At 36.2% G+C, this 24,884-nt stretch overlaps 1 protein-coding gene and 1 non-coding gene across 3 annotated transcripts in view; one reads left to right on the top strand and one right to left on the bottom strand.

The window, feature by feature from the left end:
• Nucleotides 1–6,656: 6,656 nt before the first annotated feature.
• The window catches only part of BNIP3L (BCL2 interacting protein 3 like), a 21,124-nt gene continuing 2,896 nt past the window's right edge, over nt 6,657–24,884 (bottom strand). Inside the window, exons 2-6 of one of the 2 annotated variants that reach the window (XM_025050401.1) lie at nt 20,719–20,902; nt 16,697–16,769; nt 11,597–11,700; nt 11,325–11,474; nt 6,657–9,404 (exon numbers count right to left, since the gene is read on the bottom strand). In XM_025050401.1, coding sequence (XP_024906169.1) covers nt 9,356–9,404; nt 11,325–11,474; nt 11,597–11,700; nt 16,697–16,769; nt 20,719–20,882 — 540 coding nt within the window. In that variant the 5' untranslated portion in view covers nt 20,883–20,902 and the 3' untranslated portion in view covers nt 6,657–9,355. The remainder of the gene's footprint in view (nt 9,405–11,324; nt 11,475–11,596; nt 11,701–16,696; nt 16,770–20,718; nt 20,903–24,884) is intronic. The other variant, XM_006916960.3, reaches the window with a different exon arrangement.
• Nucleotides 10,429–10,547, top strand: LOC112483959. The gene has a single exon (XR_003047831.1). It is a non-coding gene; the product is annotated as a 5S ribosomal RNA (ribosomal RNA).

The raw sequence follows: 24,884 nt of genomic DNA, 5'->3' as shown, positions 1-24,884 counted from the left end.
ATGGGAGACCAAGATGACCTAGCTGTCCTTGGACTATACAATAAACAAGCAGCCTAGGCACTTGTAAGTATCGTCAGGTATGTACTGGACCAAGTTTTGTCAGCAAAAATGATTAATTTATAACTAAGGTTAAAAACCAGTAAGATCAAGTTAATCAATTCTGCCCATTTTCTTGAGAGAAATGAGACACTTCTGGTGGCTCCTGAAGGGGACATGCCCACCCAGTTGGCAACTCTTAAGGACAATTGTCCATAAAATGAGCAAAATGAGCATGTATCTTGTTAAAGTGAATATGTTCAGAAAATAATAACACAGACATTCACCGAGTATCTGTTACTCCTGGGTAGTGCTCCATATTCTTTATATGTAATAGCTCAGTTAATCCTCACAGTAAATTGTCGGGTAGATACTATCGTTATCCTCCTTCCTGTTTTTATTGTGGTAAAATATACATAATGTAAATTTTACCATTTTAATTTTTTAAGCGAATAGTTCAGTGGCAGTAAGTACATTCACATTGCTGTGCAACCATCACCACCAATCATCTTCAGAATTTTTTATCTTCCCAAACTGAAACTCCATACCCATTAAACAGTAACTCCTCATCCCTCTTCTTCTAGCCCCTGGAAACCACCACTGGAATATTACACAGCCTTAAAAAGAATGAACACTTGTCACATGGATAAACTTTGAGTTTATTATGCTAAGAGAAATAAGCCAGTCACAAAAAAGCAAATGCTATATGATTCCACTTAAATGAGAGAACTAGATTAGGCTAATTCAAAGAGACAGAATAGTGGTTGTCAGGGGCTGGAGTTAGGGGGAAAGGAGAGAGGTTTTTTAATGAGTGTAGAGTTTCAGTTTTGCAAGATGAAAAAGTTCTAGAGATCTGCTCCATAACAATGTGCATATAGCTAACACTACTGAACTGTACACTTATAAATGGTTAAGATGACTCAAAATGGCTCACAGACATAAATGTAAAATGCAAAACTATTAAACACAGAAGATAACATAGCAGAAAATTTAAATGACCTAGCATTTGGTGATGACTTTTTAGGTAGGCACAATCCTTGAAAGAAAGAATAAGCTGACCTTCATTAAAATTAAAATTTTCTGCTCTGTATGAAAGGACAAGCCACAGACTGGGAGAAAATATCTGCAAAAGACACATCTGATAAAGGACTATTATCCAAAATATACAAAGAACTCTTAAAACTCAACAATAAGAAAACCCGATTAAAAAAAATGGGCCAAAGCCCTAAACAGACATCTCAGCAGAGAAGATAAACAGATGGCAAATAAACATGTGAAAAGATCTACATGTCATCAGAGAAATACAAATTAAAACAATAATACCACTACGCACCTATCAGAATGGCTAAAATCTAAAGCTCTGACAATACCGCATGCTGGTGAGGATGTGGAGCAACAGAAACTCTCACTCGCTGCTGGTGGGAACGCAAAATGTACAGCCACTTTGGAAGACAGTTTGATTGTTTCTTACTAGACATGTTCTTACCATGTGATGTGGCAACTTCGCTCCTTGACAGTTACCTAAATGAATTGAAAACCTATGTGCACAGAAAAACCTGCATACAGATATTTATAGCATCTTTATTCAGAATTGCCACAACTTGGAAGCTACCAAGAGGCCCTTTAGTCGGTGAAATAAACTGTGGTACATGTAGACAAGGAAATATTATTCTGTAATTTAAAAAAATAAGTTATGAAGCCGTGAAAAAACGTGGAGGAACTTTCCAAGCAAATTACTGTGTGATAGAAGCCCATCTGAAAAGGCTATATATTATATAATTCCAACTATATAACATTCTGGAAAAGGCAAAACTACAAAGACAGTAAAAAGAGCAGTGGTTATCAGGGATTAGTACAGAGGGAGGGATGAACAGAGGATTTTTAAGGCAGTAAAAATACTCTGTACAATACTATAATGACACATGTCATTATACATTTGTCCAAACCAATAAAATGTCCAAGGCCAAGAGTGAACCCTAATGTGAACTGTGGATTTTGGGTGGTAATGATGTAATCATACGGGTTCATCCACTGTAGCGAAGGCACCACTCTGGTGAGTGTGTTGATGATGGGGGAGTCTGTGTGTGTGTGTATGTGGTGGCTGGGGGCGGGGGGTGTAAAAAAAAAAAAAATCCTGAATAATTATATCCTAATTCAAAAAGTTGAAATGACTTTATTCAGTAGCTTTCAGTTTGCTGGGAAATTAAGCTCTGAAATGATAATTTGTCCTGTGCACCTCCTCCCCTCCCAAGTTGGCACAGAAACAGTTGAGTTTGAAGCAGAGCTGCTTTATTTTAGCGTTAGGTATCTTCATGTTTTGGAATCTTGGTATGCAGGCTCATCCAATGACAGAGGTCTTTGTAGTGTGATTGCGTGCAGGGGGCCTCCCCGACCTGTGTGGTTTGTGGTGTCTGTCCAGTCTCCCAGGGCTCCCAGCCAGACTGACAGTGATGGCTTTACTCCATCAGCTCCAGGGTGTGAGGCTCCATAGCCTGCTATTGAACTAGAGTTCAGAAAGGCCCGCAGTTTCCAATTCTATTCACAGTTTTATATTTCTGCTTATGGAGGTGGTTGGTTAGTATGTTTTGAGAGTGCCTATGGCTTTCTCCCCTTAAAAGTTTTTTCTAAATCTACTTAATTTGCTTAGAACAGGTTGGAGAGAGCTTCTTATGACACCATTTAATCCAATAAATATTGCTTGTAAAGTGTGCTCACTTTGGCAGCACATATACTAAAATTGCCTGTAAAGTGATTTTCAAAGGCATGTTTGCAAGTACATCTAACACTTGCAATTACGATGCCACGCCCCTGGTAAAATTATTAAATCGATGTAAAGTTTCTCTGCCTGCTCCCATCTTTTTTAAAAAAAAACTCTTTTGTCAGGTGACTACTTAAGCATCGCAAACTACCACTGATTGAAGTTGTTTCCAGTTTTCCAATCAGTATTTTGTTCTTAATATGAGGATAAACATGAGGATGTGGAAATTTGGGGGTGGGCAATGGAACTGTTCTGCATCTTGATTGTGGTGGTGGTTATGCAACTGTATATACATTTGTCAAAACTAGCACAGAACTGTATACTAAACAGAGTTTTACTTTATGTAAATTAAGCATAACTTTTAATGGGAAAAATAAGTTATTTGGTAAATACAGCTTTCTCTGAATTATAGTTTTGGCCCAGTTATGAAATTCATCTCTTTGAGTACCCCTCCTCCCCCCTCAATAATCCACTTAGTCTCTGGGACAAACAAGGGAGACTTCACTGGAGATTTGGTTCGGGAAAAAGAGATTTACATTCCAAATTCCTCTCCGCTAGAGAATTTCTGTGGCATCTTTCCTCTTGCCAGCTCCTTCTCTGTCCCCTAGGAACCTACACTTAGCCTGAACGTCTCTCCCTGGATTGTGAGGAACCATTCAGCTCTCTGCCTTGTGCCCTCAATTCACATTCAAGGTGTAATTGCAAGTATTAGACGTAGTTGCGAACACGCCTTTAAAAATCCTTTTGCAAGTAAAATTTATTGGTTTAATGGTGAAAACAAACATATCGCTGTGCTCAGCGGCTGTCCTCAGTGGCCTTATGGAGAAATCAGGGCTTGGAGGTGAGAAATCTTGAGGCAGCTTTACCCTTCTGTGTGACACAGAACTTAGTATGTCAAAAACAACAAAACACTGTGAACTTGCATCCCTCCTTTATCTCCAGCTTCCACTAGATCCTTTTTAAATATGCTCAAATCTATTCCATCTTTTAAAAATCCTTTGCGCCCCTCTCCACCCAGTTACCAACCCCTTTCTTCTGCTTCATGGCCACATTTTCCAGAAAGGGCTGCCCCTGCTGTTCCTCTTCTCACGCCATCGGCATAATCTCCTCAACGGGCTGTGGTTCCGATCTACAATTTTCATATTGTTGAAAGCAGTGGTCCTCATTTAAATGGACAGTGAAACAACCCTGGGCATTGTGGCTCTAGAAAAACACTGGTCTCAGTTCCCACGCCTGGCTGCCCTCCTCCTCTCCGGCACTTCTTTTCCATCCCCCTTCCAGCTGCTCCTCTGCGCGAATCGTCAGTGTTGTGGTTCTCTGGGTTCTTCCTACACCTTCCTTCTTCCCTTTCACTCTCTATCCCACGGTTTCATTTACCATCTTTTTGCTGATTAAGACCAAAATCTGTATCTGCAGCCCAGCTCTTTCCTCTGAGTTCCAGACTCATCTATCCAATGACCTAGTCCAACTTCGGCCTGGTTACCTGACAAGCCCTCAACCACTAGACCGGCTGTCCCTCAAGCAATGGAACCGCCATCCAGTTAGCCACCTAGGAGTAACCATTTTCACGTTTGGGACATATCTCATCATTCATTCGGCCCTACTGATTCTACTTCCTGGTTATTTCTCAGCTCCTTTTTCCTCATCTCCACGACCACAAGCTTAGTTTTAAGCCACCATAATATCTTCCTAATTGGTCATCCCATACCCATTCTTGTCCTTCTCAAGTTCATTCTTTAAAAGATTAGTCTTTTAATAATGCAAATCTACACCTGTTGGTCTTGTTTAAAACTCTGCAATGATCTCCCCCGGTAAGTACAGTTCCTACCTGTACTTCGTGTAATACATTTTTGATTTGAACAATCTCTTTGCTCCCGTGTTCTAGACTGGAATGAAGACCATGTTCATTACCACGGCCTCCACTCAAATTACACCACCTGAAATATGGGTTCTTTGGCAGGAACATTAGAGCATTTATAAAAGCACAGATAGAAAAATTAACTCTCAGAAATGGTTGAAATGTGTATAGATTGTTTCAGATTTATTCGTGATGAACTTAGTGATGTCCAAATGGATAACTTGAAGCTCAGGATTATCAGTGTTGCCGAACATAACAAACTATGCCAAACTGACAACACTGCCTGGTGTGTTTACTCAGATTATTTCTCAGATCTATCATTAAAACAGCTGACAATTTCTAAGAATATTAATTTCTAAGAATATTAAATGAGAAGTCTCGTATTTTGGCTAGCTGTGGGTTTCAGGATATAAATTGATTCTTCAGAATTACTTCAGAAAAACTAAGAAACCCCAGATGCTTCATATTATGTGAACTTTTAATGGCTCCAAAAGTCTCTCTCCCCCTTTGTAAAGTTAATCTCCCCTCTCAGTCTTTAACGTACCCTTCCAACTCCCTCCAGGATCTTATTCCATTATCTGCTCCCTTGTACCTTTAATATTTCCTTTGCACTCTCCTCAGCCTACAAACCTACTCCTACCTCTACGCCCCGAGCTAAACAATCCTACCATCCTGTCTCTTCGAAATCCTCCCCCTCATTTTCATCTCCAAATTTACTGAGAAAGGCCAACACTTTACTTGCTATTCATTCATCGACCCAATACAATCGTATCCGGGACCCCCCTTTTGCTCCTACAGAAAATGCTCTTGGGACCATCAGTGGTGATTCAATTGCCAAATTCGAAACTCCTCTTCAATTCGCCCTCCTTAAACACTACATCTGATGGGATGGGTTGCCTCCTCCTCTTTTGGGGGTTCTCCTGCCATGCTATTTACACCACTCATCTTTTTGAGCTTTTCTTCTGCTCAATCTTCAAATGTTAGATTTCACTGCTATTTTAACTCCTTTCTTCTTTCCCCATGGTCAAAACTTTAAATACTGTATAATATCAGAAGCATGTGCATCTCAGTGTATTTCATTTAGATTCCAGGACTTTCTCCTCAGTTCTAGTTCGATACAAGAAGTGGTTATGTTCAAACCAGGCTGAACATATTCAGAATGGGAACCGACCCTCTCCCCCCACCTCTGCCTGCCCGCACTCCCTGAAGTTAACAGCATCAATAAATGTTCAGGCTCTCCTCCGCAAGACAGGACACACATGCCTTCCTCCTCTCCAAATCACCTTCCCACGTTGATTCCGGGTTTGTGCCTCATACCGACATGTCGACCTTGGCCCACCTTCCCCATCCCTAGAGGAACAGCCCAGGACAGGCCCAACTTCATTACCTAGAGAACTGACGTTACCTCGTCATCTCTGGTACTTTCATTCTTTCTTAACTGTCTAAAACTTAACTCTTCAATCTTTAAATAAGCCCCTCGAAGGTATCCCACTGACTATACACTGTTAAGTTCAACCCCCAAAATGCTATATAAATTTCAGTCTGGTTCAACATTTCAGTTTCTTCTTTGCTCCATGTTTCCCAGCCACAGTGAACTCCATGGTAGTTTTGGAATGTATTTTCCCATGTCAGTTCCTGCCATTCCCTTTACAGGCATGCCCGTAATTCCCTTTTGCGCCTGAACACTACTCGTCTTTCCAATGTGATCTTCCCTGTGAATAATGTCTTGATGCTATCTGGCAGAACGAATGCTCTGAATGCCATGGCCCCATCATACTTCATACACACTTCACCAATAATTACATCACATCGTTTGGTGACTGTCCCCCTGAGAGTAGGAAGCACAGGACGACAGGAATATCATTCACTCCTGTAGCATGTGGCACATTCAGGCACTCTAGTATTTTGAGAAACTCGATGAAAAATTTCTGTGTAGTCAAGTGAGGCCTCATCTCTTCCAAACTCCCAGACAACACACACGACATAAAATGAAATACTGACAGAAAAAGTTTTGTGAGAGCTTTAATGGCACAAAATGTTTATAGCTACAAGTTATACATGTATTGTAAACTGTATATAATGATACAAAGAACTAACTAAATAGATGAAGAATGCATATTCACTTTGGCTCAGTTAATTCCAATAATTTCAACAATTGGTTCTTTTAAAAACTCATCTGCCTGGCTAAGTCTTCAATTTTCATTTTTAGAATAGTAAATATTTTTACTGCAATCAAAGTAACTTGTTGTACTTTTCAAAGTACAAGTTTGTGCAGTTTTGCTCTTGATCCTATTTACAAATATTTTAAGCCAGTTTTCATCAAACATAAGAAAAAAGAAACCTGCCTTTTCATCCCCAAATTGTAAACAGGTATAAAGCTTTTTAAACATTAATCTTAAAATGTCAACTGTTAATTGTTGGATTCTCCTTTCCAATCACACAATCTGTTTCTGTTCAACACAAATCTTGAGTAGGAGCATAAACATTTACCCCATATGTTAGGGCTATCAACAAATACTGCACAATTTCATCTTATGAGAAGTTCTACTGTGATCATTTAATAGTCCAAAATCTCACAGGTATTTTCAGAAAAAGGGCAGAGTTAAATTTACTTTCAATGTTGAAAAAAAATATCATAAATATATCCAAGTTCAATCACACTACTGACAGAATTGCTACTGCATTTCAAAAGAGAACAATGATGTACTGCCTGTAAAAAGTCGCTCTTATTTTAAGAATAATTTTACTTTTCCTTCCCATGATAACAACTGTAATACAAATTGGATATTATATCAGTTTAGTTATTTAGTTCTCTTAACTTTACCAGCCTTTCCAATTTTATTCAGGCTTTTCAAAATCAGTGGGCCATCAAATTTACTCTTTGCAAAGAAATTCAAATGTGAACACTTGAAATAAATAGGTTATAGAAGGCAAATAGAGTGTTACCAGGTTTAAGAATAAGACAGAAACAAGGTATAATAAAAAGATGTCCAAAATTATTTATCATCAAATGCTAAAAAAAAAAAGTAAAATAATTCAGAAAACTATTTTGGGTATATCATCTTTTTCTTAAAGATACCCAGATATACTCTTGAAAAAAGACAGTCAGAAATTTTTTGTTTAATCTGTATGTTATTTTCCACTATACCACATCAGTTTTACAAAACTTGTTGTGAGAGAGAAAAGAGTTACATAGTTTCTGCAAATTGGCAAACCTGGTTGTCATGGTGTTTTTATTTAAGTCGACCTATGTACTTTAATGAGTAGACTGCTAGTTTTAAAATTAACAATGGTTCTCTAAATATTCAATAGTAATGTCTGTCATAAACAGTAATTATTTATATATAAAACATAATAGTATCCTTCAGAGTCATGCTGTGTGTTCTGAAATCCAATAAATCTACTTGAAATAATTGGTAATCCTGATGCTTTCTAACAATTTGGTCCTAAAGCTTCACATTTTAGAAACAAACAAAGGAAAGTATGTCATTGAAGGAAGTTGTTAAGGGTTCTGGAACTTCAGGAGTTTAGCATAACTGAAAAGATGGCTACAGGATAAAATGACCAGTACCTGCACAATCGCAGGAATCACCTTGGGAAGATCGTACAGTGAACGTTAAAAAGGGAGAAATCAGAAGAAAACAAATGGCATCTTTTCAGAACTTTGTCAACTGTTCCCACAAACCAAGTCTGTTTTTCAAAGTTGCACAAGTGTTTGGAATAACTCTGAAACAATTATCTTCAGAGTTTAAAGGCTTCAGAGTAAATGTGATGCTTCCTAAAACAAGAAGCCTGCATTTATACCACAAACTGGACCTCATTCCAAAGTCTCTTCTTAAGGAAAAAAAAGTTAAAGAAAGTCATGAAAAATTCACATGCAGCTAATCAACATAAAAATACCAAACATACACACAAAAATCCCAAAAGCAATTTCATGTATTTCTAGGCCTGAGACGTTCCTTATCAGAAATAAAGACTCTACACCATAGAAAAGAAAGCATTACAACATACTAGTATTAAAATCTGCTGATGTATTTTAGTTCTTATTCTATTTCATACCTATAATTTATATAGCCCGCCTCCTACAAATTAAAAGGCGCCATTAGGAGGCTTAGACAAAAAGTGGCTCCAAAGCTGGTTTATAATAATTTTTTATTGCCCAGAATATTTTTTTTCTTGTGGCTTGTTTTTTCTTGTTTTCTTTTTTAATAATTAGAAATTCAAGCTTAGGAAAGCTTGCCTTTGTCTTGAAAAACAAAACAAAACAATTAAGCTTTTATATCATTTGCTAAACTCATCTTGTTTTAAGAGAGAGATGGTAGTTATCCTGTAACAGTAAAATTTATACCATGAATGATGCAGGTCTAAGTCTGGTGGTACTAAAAGGAGACAATAGCATTGTTGACAAAATTATCATCTGCTGGTGGCATTTGCGGAAAAGAAGCCCTTGCAAATTTCTAAACAACAGTAAACTCCGTTAGGAAATTCTAAAGTGTCTTACAGGCCAAAAAGGGAATGAGGTTAGTAAAATGCCTCAACAGAGTTTGAATAAAATACTGAATTTGAGAGTTACTGGAGCTTGGATATGTAAAAATAGGGTTGTAGAGGCTGGGTCATGCTTACAATGGTCTCAAGTTCAAATAAACTACTGTGACAATACACCACTTCACAGGTCACACGCTTTTCCAGGGGCTTTCTTTCCTTCAGTAGCTGCTGGCAGAAGGTGTGCTCAGTCGTTTCCCAATATAGATGCTGAAAGCAAAGAAGAATGTGCCATGTTTCATCTGTTTCAACAGTTCTACACACTAGCTTGTCCACAGGTTGAATTCAACTTAAAAACTAAAATTTCCAGTCCTTTCAAAAGGCTCAAGAGGTACATATGTGCACAGTTCCTTTAACACCCTGAAAACATCACCGACTTACTAAAACTAGTCACCAGCCAGCCAAACTGGTTTAATATGACTGTTAACTCATTAGGCAGGACTAGACAGCACAGGGGCAGTGATTAGACAAAGGAAAGCTAGAGAGAATGAATCCCTCCAAAGAGTAAAGCAAAGCCAACCAACCTCCTTTGAGATATTCCTTTATGGTAGACCAAAAGTTCAGCCACATTGACTGACACTTCAGATAGAAAATATAATAACATGACAAATTATAAAGCTGCCAGTGCTTTCTAGAGGGTTCCTACCAACAGTTTAACTTAAGGATTAAGAGCCTACTATTACTTTTCTGTGCCAAGTGTGTCTTTTACCTTTAAATAACATAAGCAAAAGGGAAGTTAAGAGAAATATGGGACTAGCCCCACCCCTGACCCCAGTGTAATAAAACCAATCAACTTTTTAAAATCCTTTTTTATACATTCATCTATAATAGCAGTTAAACTTACACCAGCAAGAGAAACAGTCTGAAGATTCATGAGAGGAAGAGATACTGCAGGGTACAACTATCAACCTCTTGAGAGAAAATGAACTACTGTGCAGTCCACACTACAGGGGAATTTAAACTCCTATCCCTGCCCTGACACCAGCCCCATATGACATTCACATACTCCCTTCCTTCACAAACATCTTCCACTTTGATGTTTGTGATCACTGTCCTCACCATCAAAAAAGGCAGATCAAGCACCCAAAAAGACAAAAGGGGTGTGTGGGAAAGTCATGCATATGTTCCCATGTTCATGACCATGAACATCTTTCTCTAGCGCTGAGCTCCTTAAAAGGAAGATAAGGGATGATGTATCTTTTGCATGGTATATACAGAAAATGACCCATTGGTCTACTACAGCCATGCCACCCTGAACACACCCGATCTCATCTGATCTCGGAAGCTAAGTAGGGTCAGGCCTGGTTAGTACTTGGTTGGGAGACCATCTAGGAAGACCGGGTGCTGTAGGCATAAAAAAATAAATAAATAAAAATAAAGGGGTGTATTCTGATAATTCAGAGTTGCCACAAACCTAACACTGAGAAGTGAATATAAAAAAGACCAATCTTTAAAAAAGAAAAAAAGAAAAGAAAAAAGAAAATGACCCACTGGACATGCTTAGACAGAATAACAGATATGTCATGAAAAAAATTAACGGCTAGTATTTAACTCCTAAAATCTTTCAAAAATACATTTCCTCAATTATTCAAATCAAGCAAAAAATGTAAAAGATACCGGAAATTAATGAATTGCAGGTAAATGCGGGACCAATTTTAGAAAAACAAATGAAAATACTACAAAGAGAAAAAAACAGTATCCTCAACCAACCTACCAGTTTTGTTCAATGACTATTCAATAAAATGATGCATTGTCCCATCTGAGAAAAAACATGCTCATGTCAACTTCAAATTTACACACTAAAGATTAGTTTACTTTCAAATTGAGATAATCTTGTGTAATTTATAAACAACAAATCCCCAAAAGAAAAAAATGAAGAGCCCACTTAAAAAATGATTATTTTAGGAAATTAGCATAACTTTCTCAAATAAGGAAAAAAAGCTCTATGAAAAATATTTTCGTTATACCAATAATATATCAACTTTAGTAATTCTCTTAAGTTCACCCTATTTGCACCAAAATATTAAAAGCAAAACAATACAAACTGCTTTCACACATATTTCTTACATCTAGAAATAAAACATGAGTATAAAATGAATGAAAAAAAAAAAGTAATTGACCAGTACTTACCCTAGCCCCAAAGCCAAAACATGAGAAAGGAAGAGAGATGGAATGAACACCTTAAGAAATTCGGCAGAGAAAATACCACCTTTCTTCATGGCTCCACTTTTCCTCATGCTTAAAGAAACAGAACGTTTAGGGTGCCTGAAGTGAAACTCCCTGGGGGAAGAAATTCAGAAGTAGGTATCAGAAATGCATTTGCTGAAAAAATCTTGGGAATTAGCAGGTCCACTGCATATGCATCCACTGTGTCCACTGAAAAGAAACACGCAAGAACTTACTTGGGTGGAATGTTTTCAGGCCTGCTGGACCAGTCCGACACCCAGTCTACACTTTTCTTCAAAGCATCAACTTCTTTCTCTCCTTCTACAACTTCTTCTTCTGACTGTAAAGAAGAATTCAAACTTTGAAAAAGAAAAAAAGACCAGTTCTTCCTACCACAAAAGATTAAAGCTAAACAGAAAATATATGAAATCATAAGGCTGTATGTATGTACATTAGTAACTTTTATGTAAAAAACATGCGCTTTTTATAAAAAGACTGACAAAATAGTCTAAGATCAGAATATTTAATATCTTAAAAAGAACCTGTTTCACTTTTGTTATATCTAAGCATAGAATGTAAACCTGAAAACTTCAATTATGCCTTAATAAAAAATAATAATAAACCTGGAAAAAAGGTGTTTTGGATATAATAGTAACTAAAGTGTGGAAAATCTTGATAATTGTTGAATCTGGGTGATGCTTATATGGAGGTCCATGGTAATATCCTCTTTACTTCTGTATGCATTTAAAATTTTAGGAGACATGTCAAAGAATATATGCTAACAAATATAAAGTGATGTGAAAAACTACTGGGAGATGTGATGAAGAAATAATGTATTTATTTAAGCATGTATCAAGAGACAAGCATGATTCTAAGCACTTTACATGCATTAACTTTAACCTTGTAATAACCCTGTGAAAATAGAAACTACTAATATTCCATTTTATAGATGAGGAAACTGAGATATATATTAAGTAAATGGCTATGGTTCCATAAGTATTAAAGAGCACGGCCAGTATTCATACCCAGGCAAACTGCCCCCTAGAGGCCCCACTCTTAAGCATCAGGTTTTACTTCCTGAAAGGGAGTAAAATCACTATCCAAACATTGCCCAAAGTTTACTCAAAACTACTTAAGCCAAAAGTTTTTTGGAATAAGTTATTTTATACTGACTCAGAATTTGACATTTTTCGTATCAAATAAATGAAAAAGAAATCCATTTTCTTACTAATGATCACCTAAAGTTTTAGGCAAAGAACAATCAAAATTTCAATAGAACCCACAGGAATAAGAAATTCCTAAGTGACTCAGCATTATTTTAATCGGTTTTAAAGAATGTGATTCTATGACCTTAAACCAAAGGATCTCGAAGCTAAGAATTGTTCTGATTTGTTATTTTGTTAGAATAGGATTCAGCCTTTGATCAGAGCTTCCATTCTTTTCAGTAGGTAGTTATGAAATGTAGAGCCTGACAAATCTCCGTGATTCGTTTCTGACAGGTCTAGTTCCCTGTGGAATAGCTGCCTGGGGAAGGCAGCTTCAGATAGTCCCTTTTATTATCAAACCGAAAGCAAAAATCCCTGTGGATCTTTGCTACTCAGTAGTATCATTCTTATTTAGTTCTGCTGGACTTGGCAAATTCCACTGAATGACACAATTAGCCTTTAGAATTAAGCTTTTCCCACTGGATATTGAGATTACTCAGAATCATGAGTTAGCTCTTTACAGTAAATCTGAAAACATCCCAAATCCAAAAACAATAAATCATTACAATTTACTTATAGGTCAATTTGTGTACACACAATATCTGACTATATTCAACACACTGCAGGTCGCTTCTATTTGGTTTCCATCTCTGGTCTCACATGTCTCTCTCTAAAACTGCTCAAAGTTTTAGGTTTAAATTTGTGAACAGATTGGATATCATACTTTCCAAAGGGAATGAAAATATAATAAGACTTTATGCTCTAATTTTTTTAAGGTGACAGAATTTTCTCTAAGTTGAGTGAAGCAGAGTTATCTTTGGACTATTACTAAAGAAAAAAAAATCTCAGATCAGTTTAGAATGCTTACCTTAAGAATCAGGATCATAAACTCTCTAGCTCTCCCATTTACTACTTACTCCCTGTGCTTCCTTTTATTAATCTTAAATTTGCCAGTTTCTGGTTTTAGATCGTCTTCCAACTCTTGGATTTCCAGAACATGGTAAAAATGCACTTAATCTAAATTAAATAAAAGTCATGCTTTCGACCAAATCGACAACCTTTCTCTACACTTACATCTACTCAGATAGAATATTCTGATTGTTTTAGCCAGTTCTCAAGTGGAAGGCCCTTACCTTCTAATCACTTACATTTTCCTTCTCTGGCCCACCTCAAGTTGTTTAGGTTTCCAAACATGGATAGTAAACTGCATACTGGGGTCCATGTTCAGATACACCGTAGTTTTAAAAGTGGGGAAAGGAAGGCAATTTTCAGTTTCTATCATCTTCCAATGATACCCAACACGATACTGGCCTCTTTGGTCCCAGAAACACACTGTAAAAATGCCTTTAAGAGACAATTACAATCTACTTTCTGCTATAAAACTGAGACACTTGAGGACTATCATCCTAAAAGTATATTTGAATGATCTTTTTCCCAAATGCATTACACACACCTCAGGCTTCCTCATACCGTATTGCAACTCACCAGATGTCTTAGTTCATTCTCTTGACGTTGTGAGCCCTTCTGAAATTGACCCTAATCACTGACTTCTTTTAGTAGAAGGAACAGGGGCCACAAGGCTCAGAGCCCCAGTTTCAACCTTGACTCTATCACTTACTTGCTTTGTGATCTTAGACAAGTAACTAAATCAAAGCTTTACCTTTCCCATTTGTTCATGGAGGTATTAGCTCTTTCAGACTGGGCTGAGAACATTAAAATTGAGAAAATCTTTAGAAAATAAATAAATATAGCACTTATATATAATAAATATTCATGCATTTCCTTCCTCCTCCTAGAAAAGGCTAAAAATGTTACATATTCTGGGTTTAGGCATATAAAAGGCAAGAAGAGCAAGTACGATTAACAGTCCTTTAACTGTTTATGTTTCCTAACCCTAAACTTGCTTCTCATTCAGGAAAAAAACCACCTTCCCGAACTCTAAAGCGATTTTTAAATTATCATTTTTTTCAATTAAAAATAGCTATTTCAAAGTCTTGTTGAAAGTTTAAATAAATTATATCTACTGGTTTCTCCCTCAGTAAAAGTCTTACTCTAAAAGATATAATTTTTTTTAAATTTTTAATTGTTTATTGGGATAATATTGGTTAATACAACTATATAATTTTCAGGTGGACATTATCATTTGACATCTGTATATTCTATTATGTGTTTACCACCCAAAGTCCAGTTTCCTTCAGCTACCATATATTTGATCCCTTTAACCCACTTCGCTCGCCCCCTAAACCCTATGTTTGACCCCCTTTACCCCGATTACCTCCCCACTCCTCCCCCACGCCACTAGTAACCACTTGTCCATAGTCCTCTGGTAACCACTAGCTTATAGTCCCTGTCCATGAGTCTCTGTTTGTTTGTCCTGCTCATTTGTTGCTTTTAGGTTTATATCTCACATATAAGTGATATCATGTGATTTTCAACTAAAGATATAATTTTTTAATAGGAGTTAGACTGCTTTTCCCAAAACATAAACTTGACTGATATGACTTTTAATATCACTTACTCAAGGCTTGATGACAACCAATGTTCTTTTAGGTCCTTGTTTCATAAATAGGAATCTCACTAGCAATCCTATCATAATCTGACACAGAGGGCAATGTCTTACATTTATAACTCTAGAAATCACTTAAAATTCAATTATCAGTTAAACCTAATTGTATACCTGCCATTCCATGAGCTAGGCAGGACAGCACTTATCAAAGAATTCCATTAGGTTATTAGGTAGATTATTAAGAGAAAAAAGTGTATGCGGACGGGAAGGGAGGTCAAATAAATAACTGGGAGATATGTGGTTTAAACAAACATATTTCTTTACTGTAGGAACTGTCAGAGCTTTTAATATGCTGTGCGCTGTGACTTAAGGGGGGCAGTGAGAGAGCCCAGGCACTGCATTATTTTCCACTTATCTGACTTCAGAACTACCTTATTCAACACGTTTTGGAAAATGTTAATCTAGATTTTCAACTTGTCTGTACAAAAGACAATATGGACTGGGGACATCTTCCCTCAGGAAAGACTGCAGCGAAGAATTAATTTCATTTCTCTATCTTAAGATTCCTTAGAACATTTTTGCCATGGAAACATTATACACTCTCTTTTTCATTGTTACAGTTTACTGCACCTGGCAAAATTGACATACGGAAGCCAACAATTCAACAATTCTCGTCAGACATCTTATCTTCCTACATGAGGGCCTTGCTACTACAAGGTATAAAGTTCATCATAAAATAAATTTGTATTCAATCCCATAGATTTTCTCGGTTTCAGAGAACAGCACAAATAGAGCATAGTCAAAGTAGGGAGAAATGATGCGGCCTACTGACACAGAAAGAATACGGGGTAGATCCAAGATAACAAGCAAATCATTTCTAGTGAAAGGGTTTGGGACATTATATTGTGAGAAACCCACAAAACAAAGATTTTGTGAGAATTCATTTAGACATTCACTCACATATATTCTTCAAGTACCTAAACAAAGAAGAAAAAGACAATGGTTCCTTGCACTCTTGACACTTTTAGGTGATGTGGCACATCAATAAAGCGCTGGCTAGGAACATTCTAAATCATTAACCATTATTTACTTATCATAAATTTCACAATATAAGCCTTTATAAGCTTCCAATATGATATCCAACTATATTTCCAACATTAACTCCTAATAGACTATAATTATTTCTTTAACTTCAGAAAACCACATAATTTAGATAAATTTTATCTTGGCTGTTGAAATTCATCTAAAAAGTCATTGCTTTCATTCTGGACACCAAAAAAGTTTAATACCTGGTTCTACAAAACCTTCCTTTTTATTTTGTGACTTTAAATAAGACATGTATCTTCGGTTGCTATTTATAAACTCAAGAAACTAGCCTGGAATAGTGGACTGCTATATTATAGACAAGCATTTTGTAATTATTTTAGGGTGCTGGGTCCCCAAATTCTGAGTTGTAAAGGAGTACAAGGACTACATAAATTCCAAAATCAGAAACTGAATAACTTAAAATAGCCTCAAACTAATTTTTAAAGTCTTCTTATTCTTTAATACATTTTAGCAAAACACAGTTTTGCATTTTCCCTATTTACTGTAAATCAGAAAAATAAATTAACATACACACACACCTGAGAGCTATGGTCCCTGCTGGTGTGCATTTCCACATCAAACATAATTTGCCCATCTTCTTGTGGGGAGGGGCTAGAAGAGAAGAATTTTGCCATTAGTTTTCATTTTCATTTTGTCAAATAAATTAGCCTCTACAGGAAATCAGAAAATTAAAAGTTACAATAGTATGGCTTTGAAAAGGCAGTAAGTCAGAAAGTATATCATAACCCCATACAAGAAAAAATGAAGTTGGACACTCTTACTCCCAAAATGTTCTGATGATAAACTCCTTCACAGCGATAACTTTACATAGGAAATGTTACCTAAACACACAACACTGTCACATTTTCTTACTTTTACTTTTTTTCCAATACAGGTTAATGATCCTTAAATTCAGAAACCTAGTTTGGGGTTCTTTGTCTCAAAGTTCTTTCATCATTAAATAATTCATCACCAGCAGTTCTCGAAGCGTGAAAAGTTTTCAAAGACTCATTCAAAGGAACTTCGAGGTTAAAATTCTTTTCATAATACTATTAGGAGTTATTTGCCTTTTTCATTCTCATTCTCTCATGAGTGTACATTGAGGTCTTCCAAAGGCCCCATGATGTGTGATATTACAACAGATCAAATGCAAAAGCAGACAAGAATCCAACTGTTTTCTATTAAGCCAGATAGTAAAGAGATTTGCAAAAATTAAAACAATGCCACTAGACTTACTAATTGTTTTGGTTATGGAAAAGTTATTTTTCATTTTTAAAAAGTTATTTATGTTAAAATGTGATGGGTTATTATTGAATAAATTAATTTCTCAGTTTTAATTTCTAATATGGTAAATACCAAAATATATAACCCACATAAGCAAAAGATCTTTGGGACACCTAAGGATAACAATTATTTTTAGGAGTGTAAGGAGCATAGAGACCAAAAAGTTTGAGAACCACTATTCTATTTCCTTCAGAAATATCTGCTTCAGAGAGAATTAGATTAGCTTATATATGAATATATAATCTTTAATGAAAAATACAAGATACAGTCCCAGAACTACAAAAATTTAAATAAATTTTTAGACAAAAACACATGATCATGAACTGTACTTCATATAATAGATGAATACAATGTGCTAAGTTCTATTCTTAGCTTTATCAATGATTCCTTGTGTAACCACAGCAAGTATCTAGGTCTTTCACTACACAGCCCACTCCCCAAAATCTAAATTCAAATAGGAATGAAAAAATGCTCCAGGTTTCATTTGCTCCAAAGAATAGATATTAACTATTAAAATTATCAAGAGCATGTGTACACTGTTAATATATAGAGATGTTGGTGAGACTGACTCAAAAATATTAAGATCACCAGAAAAGTATCAGACTGATTATGCCTAGGAGACTAGACTATTATAATTGACACGGGAGATCCTTAAATGAGGACGGAAAAAGAGAAAAGCTGGTTCTGTATCAAACAAACATGTTAATGCGTTTAGAAAATTTTTGTCTTGAACTAGAACTCTCAGGCTATAGCACAGGAACCAAGTAGAACAAAGCACTCTTGTTGTCCTCAGCTTACTGTCATTATGCTCATAATTCGGTTGGGTTCACAATGAGAGATCAAATTAAGGGTCAGCTTTAGACAGCCATGACCAGGTCAAGGCAGCAGCATGACAAAGCTGAGAATCCGAGGAGCACTACTCTGTTCCTACACTCTTCTTTACCACTGGTACCCGTCTCATTCAGAAAAATACTAAACACTTCACTCGTAAACTGTTTACCACTCCTAACAATTTGGAATGCATGAGAGCTTCAACACTGGCTCATGTTAGGATCTTTCGAAATATTCTCATGTTTCTATCCCACCGTGACAAGAGAATAAGGATCTTCAAGGCTGGGGTCTGTGCACTGGTATTTTTAAAATCTCCCTGGGTGAATCTAGTGTTGAAAACTACAAAAGTGTGGAACACAAAGCAAAACTCATAAGGTTATCTTCTAACAACTACCACAGTGACAGAAAAATATGGAATCATTTTTAAATTGAAAGCACACATAAATTAGCTTTGGGACCAATATCCAACAATCCTAAAACCTCTCCATCTATAAGAAACACTTCTCAACAACTTCAAATACAGACGTTCATGCCAATTAAAATGACATGAATTTTGAAGACACTTTTAAACGTTAAAGTGTGTTATGTCCAAGAAGAGTATTACTGAGCTAGAATTCTAGGCCTCCTCTGAAAGATGACCCGTAACCCAGAGCCTGAAGATACAGAGATTGAGGGATAGGAAAGTGTTCAAAAACACTTGCCATAACTCGCTTCACGTCTTTAGAAAGTCAACTTAAACACAATCAGGGGAAGGTGAATTCGGTCACAAAGATAACTGTTACCATAAATGAAATAAAATGACCAGAAAGGCAAGCAGGTGACTTTTTCTCTGTTCAGTGATAGCACCAAGTGAACAGGAGGTTAAGGGGTACACTGGTACCAATGATCAATGGTCATATATACTTGAGTGTATAGAAAAACTCTTATCAACAGGCCCATAAAGAGAAGAAAATTTCATACACCCATCAATGTATTTTGTTTTATTTTTTTGCATTTTTATTGTGCTTCACTTTATCGTACTTCACAGACATTGCATTTTTTACAAATTACAGGCAAGACTCTCCACCAGGAAAAAGATTACGACTCATTTTATTGCAATACTAGCTTTATCATGGTGATCTGACCAAACCCACAGTATCTCCAAGGTCGGCCTGTATAATATAAACTTAATTCTGAAAGACAGACGAATGCTGTAGCTACTGGAATCAATGGCAAGCTGCTCAGAAAAGAGCCATCTGTTCTGCTTCTGCTTATGACTAGAGTCATCCCAGGCTCTTAAGAAGCACAGGGGCAAGTCAGAGACGAGATGGCATGGTGGGGTGAACAGTGTGTCACAGAGCTGGCAAACCAGTCCACTACTGCCCTGGTAACATCAGTGGATCGTAAGACATACAAGAATTTCAAACAAGATTTAACTGTTTCTCTTTTTATACTTTTTCTGATAAGTAATAATATGTGCTATATTATATACACAATTTTTACAAAATACAAAAATATTCAGAAGAAAAATCCGTAATTCCATCCCCTAGAGACAATCGCTGTTACTTTTTAAAATGTTTCCTTAATCTTTTTCCTGTGCATTTGCATTTTTACAGGGCTGATATCTGTTAACTCTTAATTAACCAGAAGATCATCCATACCCCAGAATGCTATCAGTATGGCCGCCACTGGTCTAAGAATTGTTCAACATATCACTGTAATTTAACATCTAGTCCCTCTGAAAAAAAGAGACACTTATATTAAAAAATAAACCAACAGCTCGGTTTCATTCTACTCATACATATCTCTATATTCTTACTCTTTCACCATAGCAGTACTTTATCAGCGGAACTCGGTCTCTTAACTCAAATATAGAAAAATGACGTCTGAAATAAAACTTGCTGAGGAAATGGAATGGTCTTCAAAATAAACTATCTTTTACAGAGCTTGGTTGGTGCTTCCACCGTATAAATACTGCTATAACTTGAATCAACTTGCAGTTCCTACAACACAAACATTCACTGAGTGTCTACTACACGCCAGCACATTAATGTGAGAGTACAAAAGAGATGAAACATGACTCGTGCCTTTTGTAGCCTCACAATCCAGAAGAGAGGACAGATATACACAGAGATAACTATATTCAAAGCAGAATGTGACCTGTGAAACCAGAACATATAAAATGGGAGAAAAATTAATTCTATAAGTAAACATTCATGCCACTGACTTTTTAAACTGATAAACATCTAAAAATGATACAATCTGATAAGGAAGTTGATTTAATCTGGGGAAAACCAGGAGGCACCCAAGTACTTGTCGGTTAGTTCTCTGATTTAAATATACATGCTACAATGAACCAAGAATCTTATTTTGTTAAATGAAGATGTAAGCAACTTACTTTTTCTAATGAGAATTAACCTCGTAACCCGTGTTTCCTGAATTCTACCGAAATGCAGATCTCACTAACCTGTCACAATGAGAACTGCCTCTTGAACTACTCTGTCCTGATTCATGTTGTGCATCCAAAAGAATCTTCTCCATGTCTCCATTGTGGATGGAAGATGAGGAAGGGACATGTTCCAGACCCCCGTTTTTCCCATTGCCATTATCATTGCCATTGGTGCTGTTCATAGGTAACTCCACCCAGGAACCTGTTGAACAAGCCAGATAACTTAAGTTAACCACAGCAGGACCGAAATCTGTCATATGCACACAGATGTGAATATGGGAAATTCAGATAAGAAGTCTGACTCGCCTCAAACCAAATGCAAAAAGTATTCTGAAAAAAATAAACAAGGAACAATAAAAGTCTACAAATCTATATAGTTCTGTTCCTGAAATAGCTCACACAATCAACCAATTTACAAGAAGCTGAAACTCTAAAACCAGTATCTTAGAAAACATGTCTTTCTGATGATTTCCTCTTTGGTTAAAGCAGAGTTTATAAATACAATAAATACTTTACTGAAAACTTTTAAGTTGCTTTTCAAGAAATAAAGAGCTACTTTATTTCTAGGCAGGTTACTTACCTTTAATATTTTAGTTATATATATATATATATCTCTCTATATATATCTATATATATATATATCTCTCTGTATATATATCTTTTTCTATAGTCTACTTCAGCTATTTAGTTGTATCTTCTCCACAAATGAAATAAACATGACCTAAAAACTTCATAGTCATCTAAATAAGTTAACACTATATTTTAATTAGCACAAAAAATTGAGAACCACCTAGAGAAGAAACTTAAATGCAATCGATAACTTTCAATTTGTATACAAATCTGGAGCATAAAATCAATGCGGCTGGCTCTCAACTAAATCAAGTGATAACCCTAAAAATTCTGAAAAAAGATTTACCTATATCCCACAAATTAGTTTTTTCCTTTCCTCTTTACCTCACTCTCTCTTTTCTTTCTTTATGCACTAAACATACCTTGTGATCTTGTCTTTTCTCTCTTCTCTCCCACAAGTTCCTATTTTCTAGTGTTTTCATTAAGCCTCACTGGTTTGGGGGAGGAGAAACAACTGCGGACCTGCTACAGGAGACACTGACGTTTTCTCAGGGGAACAGCTGAAGGGGGTGGAGCCACATGAAAGGGGATGTGTTCCTGGCAATTTGGTTGGGTCTCGAAAATATTTACTGGCTCAAAGAGTTTGCTGAACACATTAAGGTGTTTTAATTTGAATAACAATTGGTAACAGTAGCCAATGAGCCAACTTCACAACAAAAGAGATAGTATATTTTTTTCGTTAATTTCCATTCCTTATAGATTTTGTTTTAGAAAATGTAATCAAGCAGGTTGATGGGGCCATTCCTCTAATCCTCAGCAGAAGTATTAGAAGGAGTTCTATGGCTGAACAGTCTTCCATCAGTAAATAAGAATATTTACCAAAAGAGGCTAAAACCTAAAGACATTCTAAATGAGGTGATGACTATTCCAGATCTAGACGTGAACTCAACATTACCTTTAAGTGAAGGAAAAGCTCAAAGGCAGACCTGGCTGGAAAACTGACCCCACCCCTTACTATCTACCTGACTTTCCAACCCTGAGTTACCTAGTTGTAAAACGGATGATAACATAGTACCTACCTCCCAGGGCTGATGTCAAGATTAAATATAGGAACATAAGTATCTAGTAAACAGTAGACACTCAGTTACACACCAGTTAAAAGTTTTTAATTTGTAAAATACTTAGAATGTGTTTGCTAAATAAAACTGAAGTTACTCTATCCTCCTTCCTTTCCTTTTAAGGCAGTCCTGGGGCTGTCACAGTGCCATAATCAGCACCAATTCTTTGGGACTATACTGCCAAACACATGGTCTCATTCTATATACAAACAAAAATGGACACAGGCTAGACAGACCTCAACATGGATTAACAAACTCATTTAGCAAAGCTAAGATAGCTCTAACACTGAAGGTAATTTAACTAAATCTTTGGAGTGCCTCTGGAGTGTCTAAGAAACATTCCAAAAGCATCCCTAAATTCAGAGCTCTACAAAATATTTTAAATGGAAAGAGAGACAGAGCAAGAGAGAGGTATATTATAAACTGTTCTTTTCAACTCGCACTGTTCCTAGCATTTTCAAACTTATTTCAAACCAATAGGACCAATCCTTCTTGTACAGAAGCCCGATGTATAAGATAAAAAGAAACAAATAAAAGGCTGGAGCTGCTCTGGCAGAAGCACAACGAAGGAACCAGGAGTTCCCAGTGGGTCTCTGTAGAAGCCAGTCTTCCATAAATACAATTGATGTTAACTTGAAGTAGCTGATCAAAGAGGAAAAAATATCGGATTCTTTGCACCTTACTTTCTTGAAAGATTTCCAAACCAATTCTATTTCCTGCATTAAAAATATGTAAGCAATCATAGCCTAGGTACTTGAGAAGACATACCTAGAAAAGCTTAGTAAAGTAATCTCTGTTAATTGCCTTAAACACTCAGCATTAACTGAAGGCATTTCCACTTAAGGCAGACAATATTTTTTTTGGCATATATTAGTATAGTGGTTAAGAGCACAGCCTGAAACCAGACTCCCATTCTATCACTTATAGTTGTTACACCCTTGACCTGTCAGTTTTCTCATCCATAAAGTACAGATAATAATTATCTACCTCATAGTGTTGTTAGGAGGATGAAATAAATACAGCATAGGACAGGTGCCTAGTATGAGGCAAGTGCTATGTTAGCTATTATAATTATACTCTATCTTGTAAAAAGTATTTATTAGAAAAATGATATTTCTTAAAAATGCAAACATCAGTACATAAATTAAAAATACCTCTCCTCCCAATCTCACATTCCTATCCAAAAAGAAATCACTTTTATAACTTTCATAAACTTCTAGAGCTTTTACAAGAACACGGAATTGTATTGTACGTATTTTTCTATAAGTAGAGTTTCTTAACTTGTAGATAGATGTCTTTCAATGTCAATACGTACTGCCTTAACTTCATTCCTTTAAACAACTGCCTTGCATCCCATTATAAAGATATACCATACTTTAACCATAATCCAAATGGCAATGGTTAACCATTACCCAAATTATTGTTTCTAATATTATGTTATTAAAATCAAGGCTTCAATGGAGGGTAATTTGGTAATATATATTAAGAGCCTTAAAAAGGTAAATTTCCTTTAACTCAATAATTATCTTCCAAAAACATCATCTATGGAAAAAACAGTACTGCAGAGAAAGTTACGCACACAGATAATTAAGAGACTATATATCAGCTTCATCTTTTGAGAAAAATAGGAAAAAAAGCAAACTTGTCTTTCTCAATAGATGAACTACACATGCCTTTTTCTCATCACCTAGTTGACTCCTGATTTACAGCCTCAAAATTTCTTGATGTTCTAATTCTACCAATCCTAAATTCCTTTTTACTTGGAAAGGAAACAACGTAAGATATGAGGATTGTGCTGTCCAAGAAACACAAAGTAGAATAAAATCTCAAAGCAAATTCTCTTCCTAATAATCAAGCTTTAAACTTAAAAACTGCAGGCTCTTATTAAAAGCCTACTTACAAATTGAAAATTGTTCTCTTATGCCAGATTGCACATATACACAATACATGAGATATTTTCTAGCTGAAGCCTTTGAGAATCGCTAAGAGATTCAGAGAAGCATGCTCTGACATTCTCTAATACAGCACATCGTGAAGGTTGGTCCAGTGATTGTGATTATATTTCTGACTGTATGCTGTATACACACTTTATAGTTTTATAATCGCCAGTTAGATCTTCTTGCAAGATGGGGAGTGGGAAACCTGGGAGGTGGTGGAAGGAGTAAATGAAGACGAGTACTATTTCTAATCTCCCCCTGCCCCGTACACAAGATTTCAAGGCCTCACATGTCACTCTGACCCTAACCTGGTTACACATTTCATTATGTCTTATCTTCATTCCTTAAAGCCTTTAATTTATTTCAAGTACCTGATGCTGGAATCCAGACCATAAACAGTCACAGACATTCTTATAAAAAAGTTGGTCTTTTTGCACTAGTAGGTACTTAGACACTAGTTACGTATGTATTTAAAACAGTATTATGAGGCAGTGAAGTTTCACATGTCATAACCTTAAAAGACTCTTGCCATGCTAGGGAAGCAAGAACATCATGGTAG

Source organism: Pteropus alecto, unplaced genomic scaffold, assembly GCF_000325575.1.
Source record: "Pteropus alecto unplaced genomic scaffold, ASM32557v1 scaffold166, whole genome shotgun sequence".
NCBI lineage: Eukaryota > Metazoa > Chordata > Mammalia > Chiroptera > Pteropodidae > Pteropus > Pteropus alecto.
Note: the sequence above shows the minus strand (reverse complement) of the source record. Positions and strands in the feature narration are given on the sequence as shown.